Here is a 10,906-nt window from a genome sequence, read left to right as displayed (position 1 = left end):
AAGTGTACCAGTTTAAATTTACTGATTTTTTGCTCCATGCAACAGGACTTAGAAAATTGTTTTCAAGGTCACCTTGAGCTTTCTTCTCTACCGGCACCGGCGTCTGTGCACGGGAGCCGGAGCAGATATTACCAAAACAAAATGCATGTGACACAGTTTCCAGACATGCTGAACCGAATGGCGTTAGCAGTTTTTTGATTAATTTTTTGGTTTTTTCTGACCAGATCGTACGGGGCTTTCCGTTGTAATATAGATCTTTACCTTGATTAAGATTTCTAAATATTTTTAAATACTTTTGACACTTTTTAAAAATTTTTAAATACTTTCAAATATTTCTAAATATTTCTAAATATTTCTGAATATTTCTGAATATTTCTAATATTTCTAAATCTTTCTACATCTTTTTAGATCTTTCTAAATATTTCTAGATATTTCTAGATCTTTCTAAATATTTCTAAATATTTCTAGATATTTCTAGATATTTCTAGATATTTCTAAATATTTCTAGATATTTCCAAATATTTCTAAATATTTCTAAATATTTCTAAATATTTCTAAATATTTCTAAATATTTCTAAATATTTCTAAATATTTCTAAATATTTCTAAATATTTCTAAATATTTCTAAATATTTCTAAATATTTCTAAATATTTCTCAATATTTCTCAATATTTCTAAATATTTCTCAATATTTCTCAATATTTCTCAATATTTCTCAATATTTCTAAATATTTCTCAATATTTCTCAATATTTCTCAATATTTCTAAATATTTCTCAATATTTCTAAATATTTCTAAATATTTCTAAATATTTCTAAATATATCTAAATATTTCTAAATATTTCTAAATATTTCTGAATATTTCTAAATATTTCTAAATATTTCTAAATATTTCTAAATATTTCTAAATATTTCTAAATATTTCTAAATATTTCTAAATATTTCTAAATATTTCTAAATATTTCTAAATATTTCTAAATATTTCTAAATATTTCTAAATATTTCTAAATATTTCTAAATATTTCTAAATATTTAAATATTTCTAAATATTTCTAAATATTTCTAAATATTTCTAAATATTTCTAAATATTTCTAAATATTTCTAAATATTTCTTTTAGAAATATTTAGAACTTACAACTTATAACGGAATAACTCATAACTTATGTCCGTACATTCTTCTAAGAGAAAGTGACTAAAACTGCATTGATTTGTAGAACTCCGCTACTGAGAGGTAATTTTATTAAAAAGTTCGTTTCAAGATTTGCTACATCGTCACATTTTGTTACGTTACTAAACAGAACATCTTCGTTCGTTGTAGCTTAAAACATTTCTTTTATTTTAATAACATCACATAAAAAGTTCCCTCTTTGCTTATCATCAGACAAATCTAGAAAGATAAATATAGACAAAAGAACAGAACAGAAATTAGGAAATATCGAAATTAGTTTAAGTAAAATTTTGTTGTAGCGTACAATCCGTTTTTGATATGAAGCTATTTTTTGAAGTGACTTTTGCACTTTCAGTATTTTTGACCATCAGGGTGTAATTTTTTTTTGTGATTATATGTTTAGATTTTTGGCTAATATTTTTCATGAAAAAGATTGAATTTCACGATTTATATAAGGAAAGTGCAAAGCTCTATGGGTAGAGAATAATTTTCGAACTAATCAAAAAATTTGACGTAACAATAATTTGTTGTAGTAAGTAATATGCGCAACATATTCTCAGCGTGTCTCGTAAATTCCAACGTTTTTACACAGCGAGAATTAAGTGAAAAAATTTGCAAGTTACGCCAAACGATCTAAAACGGCGTCATTCCACATTCTTTATCAGCTCTATAAAAACGTGCATATGGCTAATGCATGCCAAGCAGCCATCTAAATGATAAAATAGTGATATGTGATTTCTAAGATATTATTCTTTTTTATAATTATCATAGATGACTGAGGTTATCATTTTAGACGAAATGTAGTGGCGACAGTTCACAGCAAAACTGTGCGCTATAAAGGGTTCTACCCCTAGTTATCCATTTACGACAGAAGTTACGAAATAAAAGCGTTGCGCCAACGAGAATTTCGCGCAAAATAGTGCGCCTGCAGTCGTTTCCACAGGTTGCGATGTTATGTACATAACATGCAAAATTGTTACTCTTCAAAACATAATTCTGACACTGCATTTATTTTTGCAGTTATACTCTGTACTTGCTGCAAACAAATATAAACTGTAAAGTGTAAACTGCTGGTGATAATTAGCTATATTGATTGGTTTAAATTTAAGGGTGACACTATAGGCACCCCAAAAACCCCCGTTTACTATAGGCACCCCTTTTCCGCACCCCGTTAATTAAAGGCACCCTTATTTATTAATTGATTCTTTCTGTACCCTGTTTTTTATAGGCGCCCCTATGAAACTTTAGCATATTATACTGTAATTGTAGTGTTAGAACCTAGATACGGTAATGTTGAAAACTACTGCTTGTACGCTGTTGTTGTGCAAGATCGCAAAGGTCGACCAATTGCACTTTATTTTGTGTCATATGAAAGGAACCACTATATCGACGCGTTTTTCAACGCCTTTAAAAACTGCCACAAAGACTGGGGGTAAGGAAAAACTTTGGTGTCTGAAAAGAACCCAAGGAGGCCACCCGGTGTCCGAAAAGAACCGACAGAAAACCGGCATCCGAAATTATGATTGCGAAACGAAACATCAAAAATTACCGCCGACGATGCCATCCTCATTAGATCTAAGTTAGCAGATCAGCCTCACCGCCCGATCATCGGATGGAAAGCCTGATTCTGTCTGTATGCAGTATGCGAGTATCTGTATCAGAGACTGACGCACGTACAGTACATGAAATCATTTTCGAATTCTGTATCCGAAATATGCTATTAAAGGGTGCCTATAAAATACACTGTTTCTATTTAATAAACAGAAAAGGGTGTCTATAAATTACGGGGTGCGAGAAGGGGTGCCTATAATAAACGAGGGTGTAAGGGGGTTATATTAATTTTGCGAAATGACATAAAAAGCGCGAACATATGCATACTGGAATATTAACATTCTGATTTTTTCCGTTGTCGGTATTCAAAAATTTTAATTTTCCGTTCCCTTGTTTGTTTAACAAATTAGATATATTATGTGCAAGTCCGGATGTGGCTCGTAAGTCCGTCTGATGAATGGACTGGCGTGCTGCGTCGAGCAAGGCTAGCTGGTCCCATAGACGTAACTTGCGCGCAGACTGTGCTTATATCCAACGCGAGCGAGTGAACGATGAGTCATTCAGTGGTTGAGGAACGAGAGCGCTGTATGGCTCAGCGTGAGAGCGTATCCGCAGTGCGGTGCGAAAGGTGGCGATCGTATGCTGGATTGGTGGATGAGCCATCCACCTTTCTGCCGGATCACATCCACCTTTCTGCCGAAGGTCGGCAGATTGGTGGATGAGCCATCCACCTTTTTGCCGGTGCACGTCCACCTTTTCTAAAGCCATCCACCTTTCTGCCGACCAAACGATCGGCGTCTATTGATGTTACTGACGCCATTGAGTGAACTCATGGCTCATGCCCATTGTAAGATCAATGCATGCGTTCACTGCTCCGGCAGAAAGGTGGATGCAGGCACTCAGATATATTTCTATTACTCTGTCTGACCGTGCCATCCTACTCGTTTTTGTTTTCAGGAGAGGTTTGTTTTTATTTTCGAAATTAGCTTTAAATATAGAGTCAGACGAGGAGCACCGTGTTAATCAGCTAGTCAGCTGCCTGCCTCCGCAGACGAAAAAGTGAAGACCAGAACCCTTCCTCTCGTTCAGTTCTGGCTAAATCCACCCAAACAACTTTCCAATGGTTCATAAAAACATAAGAAAGCATTCGGAAGTTTTTCGCACCGAGTAAATTGCTGTTTGTTGCGAATAATGCCAATTAGAGAGCACTATAAGTTTCCCATAATCTTTGGGCGGCCAGCACAATTGGGATTCTCGCAGAGGAGCAATCCTGGTTTCCGTTGTTCGCCACAGACAGCATACCATTAATAACTTCTAACAGTTTTTCTTACCTTTTGGAATGCTGACTGGCTATATCTACCCAAAACCGAACGAGAGAAAAAGATTTGGTCTTCACTTTTGCGTCTGCGGGGACAGCCAGCTGACTAGCTGAAAGACGACGTGACTACCGCCTCCTCATATACCTCTGGGGTCTTGTTTAAATTTAAGAAATAAAACAAAATCACTCCGAAGAAGAAAAACGGGTAGGACGACATGTTCAGACAGAGCGGTAGAAATATCTGGTGTCTGCATCCACTTCTGCCGGAGCAGTGTACGCATGCATGATCTTACGATCTTATGCGTGATCTTACTCGTATAATGGGCATGAATGTTCTCAGTGGCGTCATTGTCACATCAATAGACGCCGATCGTTTGGTCGGCAGAAAGGTGGATGGCTTTAGAAAAGGTGGACGTGCACCGGCAAAAGGTGGATGGCTCATCCACCAATCTGCCGACCTTCGGCAGAAAGGTGGATGTGATCCGGCAGAAAGGTGGATGGCTCATCCACCAATCTGCCGAAGGTCGGCAGACTGGTGGATGCGATTTCATTGAACATCCACCATCCACCCGTCCACCTTTCTGCCGGCTACATGCGTACGTACATGAAGGTGCCGAACGCGCACCCTGAGAATTCGGAGTGTGACATTTCGCCGCGTTCAAACTCGACGCGCGACTTTTCGCCGCGAAGACATTTCGCCGCAGGACATTCGGCCGCTGGGACACTTCGGTTTGGGACATTATGCTTTGAGACATTATACCTTTGCGACATTTCGACTCAAGACGTCTGGTCGCGGACAATGCGTTTTAGGATTTTTCGAACCATGCGACTAATCTCTGCAAAATAATTCACCGCGCTTAATTCTCACCAGTTTTTCAGTTTTTTTTATGCATGTTATTAGTTTTTCTTAGGCTTTCTTAGTCGTTCTTAGACTTCCTTAGGTCTTATTATGCTTTCTTAGATTTCTTAAGTTTCTTAGTCTACTTAGATTTCTTAGATTTCTTAGATTTCTTAGCTTTCTTAGGTTTCTTAGATTTCTTAAATTTCTTAGATTTCTTAGGTTTCTTAGGTTTCTTAGTTTTCTTAGGTTTCTTAAGTTTCTTAAGTTTCTTAGGTTTCTTAGGTTTCTAAGGTTTTTATGGCTTTTTGCGTTTCTTAGGTTATTCTTAGGTTGTTCTAGGTTTCTTAAATTGTTCGTTTGGTTTTGTTTGTTTGTTATACTTTTTCTGACCCGTGTAGTTAGCTTTGTAAATCATTTATTTTACAGCCGAAATGTCGCTTTGTCGAGATATCCTTGCGGCGAGATTTCCTTGCGTCGAAACGGCCATGCGACGGAAAGTCTCGCGACGTATGTCCTGCGTCGAAACGTCGCGCGGCGAAATGGCCTTGCGGTGAAATGTCATCGACCACAAGTCATGCGACTAGTTGTCCGCGGCGAAATGTCGCGGTGCCGCAGAACGGATGTGTATGGCGCTAGAACCAGGGCGCTATCCAATGGAAACCGAGATAGGGCTGAAAAAGGCGCCGATGGGGGAATCGAACTACGGCTACGTCGTTTGATCCGCGTAGGCACCAGTACCACTGCACCACGGCGCAGTACGTTGAAATCCTTTGAAAGATTTTGTCGCATTACGTGAGCCGCTCCTCTCCTCACAGCGCTGAGTCGAGGGGCCCTGGCACAGGCGGCGCTGCGCCTTACAAACTGTCAAACAGCTGCAATATGGGTCCATTCTTAGGCTTCAAAAATGTCGAAGTGTCGCTCGCTGGCTTGCCCTTAGGGCTGCTGAAACCTATACTAGTATCTATACGAATCGTGTTTGTTTGCCGGCGCACTGCGTTTTTTTGTATTTTTACATCTTTTTCAATACCGCATCTTGTAATACCGCATCTTGTCTTTTACGGTTGGAATTCTCAGTCAGTTTGACACTGAATCAGAGAGAACGTCGATCTGCGTGTTCATTATGTCAATGTTAAGTTTGGAGAATTGAGAATGAACCTTGTCTCACCTCATGTTTTCTGGGACACTCGTCTCATCTCATGTTTTCTGGGGCACTTTTATTGGTGCTGTTTCTTTAAGCAAATCAGGTGCCGTAAATACTGTTTGAAATTTATCTTTTTATTTTTCGCGTGACTCATTGCACCAATTTACCAACAAACCCGTCAGAAAGAAGAACAGAAGTGTAGCTGCAGAGTACGTACTGTATCTATATGTAGATGCCTATGCTTTCGAGTTCTCCCGCAAGGAACACGTCGGCTCTTTTGTCTAATAGGGTTAAATTTTACAATGCAGCTTCGTACGTACAGGTACTACTGTGACGACATTACCAAGTTTTGGCTAATTAAATCCGCGGGTTGGCAACTGTTAAAAGCCTGACGAGATTAGTATCACAGCGCGGCAGCGATGGTTAATGGAAGCATTGGTTACCTTTACATATAACCCTCGCAGCAGCGGAATCTGGTGGATCTGGGAATTCCTGACACTAATCCCAGACTGAGTGTCATAAGCACTTATACCAGTTGTACGTACGTCCAGTTTAGGCAAGACGCTCCCGGCGTAAATGTAATAGCGAGTGTCTCCCTTCCGTTAGTCAGCCGGTAGAGCCGGTTAAAACGCCGATTAGTCCAGTTGTTTTAACTAAGCGTTAAAACGACAATTTTTCTGCCACAGTCGGTGTTCGAGCAATGCCTGCAGTCACTGTGAGAAACTTCACAAAGCAAACAGTTGTCAATATTTCCTAATGGAATTTTTCACAGTAATAAGCGGTGCATTCACGGTACACGATAGGCATATAATATTGATAATAGTAATAATGGTATTTTATGATACATTTACACCTTACTGTTGTCTTATTTAACCGTGCCTCAATTTCGCTCTGCATTGTAGTTTTAGGAAGAAGGCTTTTAGTGGAGCGCCCTCCTCTGTGCACGCGGTGGCGCATTGCTCATCAGCCCCAGTCTATTTTCCTTATCAAGTCCCGACATCACCTTCAGGAATGCCCAGCGGAATGAACCGCGACAACGCTGTGGACGTCCTGTTCGACGACGGACTGATGCGGTATGCGCGCGTGGTGGACGTGGCTGACAACGGGCTCTTCGTCGATCTGCTCTGTCCCGACCGACGCCGTGAACTCGTCTCATTCGACCGTCTTTTTGTGCTGAGCAAGATGAGCGAAGCGGATCTGTCTCCCACTACTTTCAAGGAGTTCCCGACCGATCCCGTGGAAGTGTTGGTACCGGAGACGTCGTTGGGTCCGTGGATTTGGATCTCCGGTCAAGCGGTTAGTTTCGGACCCGGAATGGCGCGGGGGGAGTGCCGCGGAGCCTTGGCGGAGTGGCGGTGTCCGTACAGCGGAGAGGTGTGCCAAGATTTCGTCCCCAGCGAACGAATCCGCTGGTCTGTGCAGGCGGAGCGGAATGCGCGGCGCCTAGCTTACTGTCAGCGCATTGCAGCGATGGGCAAAGGGATCTCTTCTTCGGATCAGGAGGCTGCGCTGCAAGATCACATTGGTCCAGAAACCCTTGTCAAACAGACTCTGCAGCTAGACGACCGATTTCGCTCGCTGTCCAGTGAAGAAGCCGAGACGTTTGTCCGGGAGTTGAACGGCTGTGGACTGGATCTCTGTCGCTGCACGGTTTTCGTGATGGACTTCGTGGACGGGAATTTGGTGTACATTTGCCAGTCGGGACATTCCCAACCCGTTCATTCCAAAAACCGGCGCTCTTTGGTAAGATTACAGTTGGCTCTTGGTGGTGAATGTAAATCGGTTATGTGTGTTGTACACTTTCTCAGGCGTCTCTCGCCAGTCTGTATCTCGACTGGAAGCTGTTCGACCGGTCCCAGTTGGCACCCCCCGTCCTGGCAACGCCTGACAGGATAACGCTGTCTGTGGAACTATGGCTGGAGTTCTTTTCCCACTGGAGAACTGAGGAGCAAATGGAGTTGCGCGCGGTGTGCAAAACGTGGGACACGCTGATCGCCGAGCCCGTGGTAAGCAGCCGCATTACGCTGGGCGGCTACGATGACGCCAAATGGCGATTTCGCCATTTTTTCCCCCCTGCGACGCTGTACAAATGCCTGCAGCCGGGCACGCATTACATCCTAATGGCGCATTCCGGCTTTCCGGATAACGCGGCGCGGAACGCCGCTGTGGAGGATATGCTGATGCTCAGCCGGATGATCCGCTATGCGGCGCAGCAGCGAACCGGCATCCGACTGCGCCAGCTCCATATCCACCGCTTCGATGTGGTGCTGGCCGTCAACTCCGCTGTGTCGCGTGCTAGCAGTCCCGAATGTGTCCTGCACAACGATGATTCCGCGACGGTCAAGACCATTGTGAATCGGGATTTCCCCTCGCTGCAGGATTTTATCGCTGCCTGCGACAGTTTGCCGTGCAAAGCAGTCCTCTTGACCAGCTCCGAGGTCAGCTTGGTCTACGCATATTTCTTCCTTGGACGAATGGAAGCAGTCATGGTCCATGTGGAGATTCGTAAAGTCCGACTGCTGATTGGTCCCGATTTCGGAGGGGCACTATGGAATGCCATGGACGCGACGTTGCCGGTAACTGCAAAAAATTAACTCTAGATTGATTGTACAGTACCACGATAGCCGCCTCGCAGCAGCCGGTTGTAGTCAGAATAATAGTCTTGCATGTGACAGTTAGTCTGCATGTCATTGGCGGTCGCATTAAATTTTATTCTTTCCACTCATTCAGCGCGGCATATTTGCGGCAGCAGTGCGGCAAGCAGAGAGTCGTAAAGCGAACAGACAGAATTTCTTCCAGGTACCGAGTAAACAGACGCTACAGGAACTCTTGGATCGGTTGAATTATCGGAATACGGATGCCCAGCGAGAACTCAAGCAAGTCGTCTGCCAGGTAACATATCTATTTTCCTGTCGAAGATTGTTCCCCCATTGGCGTTGTCCAGCTTACTGCCGTTAGAAAAATACTGCGTAATGATTGTGTTGCTTGCAGATGCTGTGTGCGCTGCAGTCAGCCGATCCGCGTCCCTCGGCGCACTACCACGGGAAGAAGTGGTGCGTGGACGGGCTGCAGGGTTTGCAGGTGGAGAAGTTGTCGCGCACTGCCCGCCATTTCCTCCTTGCGCTACAAACCGTGACTTGCAGTCGGTCAATCGGGTGACCATCTGGTTTCCGGCTATCAGTACAACGGGATGTTTTTGAGATGCCCTTAGTACGATCACAGTAATTGCCCATTGCGAAACCTTACCAATTCGCTGTATGTCGTTTACTACTTTCACTTCGAAGCGTGCTACCTTAGCCCTTTTTCTGGTTTTCACTTAAGGGAGCTCCAACAGCGTTGTTTTCCTAATGGATTTTTTTATTTCATCTATGTCATTTAAAAAACCTTGCTGCACATTGATGTTCCACATTTCAGCTGTTATTACCTGCGGTGTGCATTAAATCTGTATTTCGGTTTCTCCCGTATTTCGGTCACCTCAAGTATACGTTCCCATACTTTGGTCACCTGGTGTTAAAATTTTCCGAAAAACAAAAATACACCAAATTAATAGCTTTCATAGTAAAAATCGCTCATGAATTTCGAAGCATGAACTTAGAAAATTTTAAAATTTCTATAAAGAAAGAACTTGAACTAAACCGGGTGCCATGTGAACGAACCGCTCTTCCACGTTTACAAATTTCAGTAATTTCAAATTCCCACGTTTTCAATTTTGTTTGGATGGCAACAGACCAGTGAGTAACAAACCAAAAAGCACGTTGTGCGATCAGCCAGTGCGCAGCGCGTCACATGGGGGTGGTGTAAATGACCGGTTGCCAAAATATCAAACATATTTACATATTTGCCAAAATACCAAATATGTAAGATGACCCAAATATGAGATAAATTTTGCAAGGTAATGTCTGTAGACTCAGGAGTCGCGGTTTTTTCGTTGCTCTTCTTTGCATACATGCGAAAAAGGCGTACTGTACTATTAATCGTATCCGATACGCTCATAGCTCACTAATTTCTGTCACAGCTGAATTCCATTTTGCTGTTCATGGGTCTTCCTTGCCCGAATACTTCGCAAGAGCAGTGCCGTTATGCCCATCGTCAGCCGCCTAACTACCCCTTTTTCCATACTTGGCATACTTAGCACGCCCAGCAAATGAACGTGGTGCAGGTTCATTTCGACCAACTGATACTCCGCGGACAGGTTGTGGACGTGGCCGAAGACGGTCTCTTCGTGGATCTGCTCTGTACCAACCAGCGACGTGAATTTTGTGCCATTTGATAGCCCCTTCTTTCCCAAGCATAACCAGCAGGACCGATTATTTGGAGAAGATTGATTCAGCGGTCCAATGGAGGTTTTGGTGCCGGAGAAGCCGCGGGGTTCCTTGATTTGGCTTCCAGGGGAATTCGGCTGCGTGCAGAAGCTGCACGGAGCTGCCGTTGTTAATTGGCGTGGTCTTCACACGGGCGAGCACTGCACCGACATTCTCCCTAATAAACGTATTTGCCCACTTCGTACTGCTTCCAACAACGCCATTCCTGCACAGAAATCAGTCCAGACACCTTCAGCAAGGGCAGCGTGGACCTAGGGGAGGAATTCATTTCAATGCGCCCGGAGAAAGTGCAGGAGCTGATGCGACAGTTAAAAAGCACCGAGCTGTATCTCCGTTCGTGGGTTGTCGTGGTGGGCATTGTGGACGGAGTACTGCAGTACGTTTACGTTGTATCGAAATGGTTCTCGCACTTCTTAGGTGTTTCCTTTATCAATCCTGGTGCGGCGTGTAGAACCGTTGTTTGCGTGAGTTAATATGTGTTGTAGTGCTTTGAGGAGAGAACGATTCGACTGCCTGCGGACTTGATCCGCTCGACCAGAAGTTTTTATAGCCGGGCTCGACGAA

The 10,906-nt window shown here is 43.0% G+C and overlaps 1 protein-coding gene across 1 annotated transcript; it reads left to right on the top strand.

Annotated features, from left to right (window-relative positions):
- Positions 1-6,679: 6,679 nt before the first annotated feature.
- On the top strand, positions 6,680-9,302 carry LOC129589522 (uncharacterized). Its single transcript, XM_055484316.1, has 5 exons — positions 6,680-6,812; positions 6,923-7,763; positions 7,829-8,596; positions 8,820-8,912; positions 9,012-9,302. Exons 2-5 carry the CDS (start codon positions 7,032-7,034, stop codon positions 9,177-9,179), a joined length of 1,761 nt encoding a protein of 586 aa, XP_055340291.1. The 5' UTR covers positions 6,680-6,812; positions 6,923-7,031; the 3' UTR covers positions 9,180-9,302.
- The last annotated feature ends 1,604 nt before the right edge of the window (positions 9,303-10,906 follow it).

Source organism: Paramacrobiotus metropolitanus, unplaced genomic scaffold (assembly GCF_019649055.1).
Source record: "Paramacrobiotus metropolitanus isolate TYO unplaced genomic scaffold, Prichtersi_v1.0 Parri_scaffold0000035, whole genome shotgun sequence".
NCBI classification, from domain to species: Eukaryota; Metazoa; Tardigrada; class Eutardigrada; order Parachela; family Macrobiotidae; genus Paramacrobiotus; species Paramacrobiotus metropolitanus.
The sequence above is the reverse complement of the archived record's forward strand: the minus strand, read 5'-3'. Positions and strand labels throughout refer to the sequence as shown.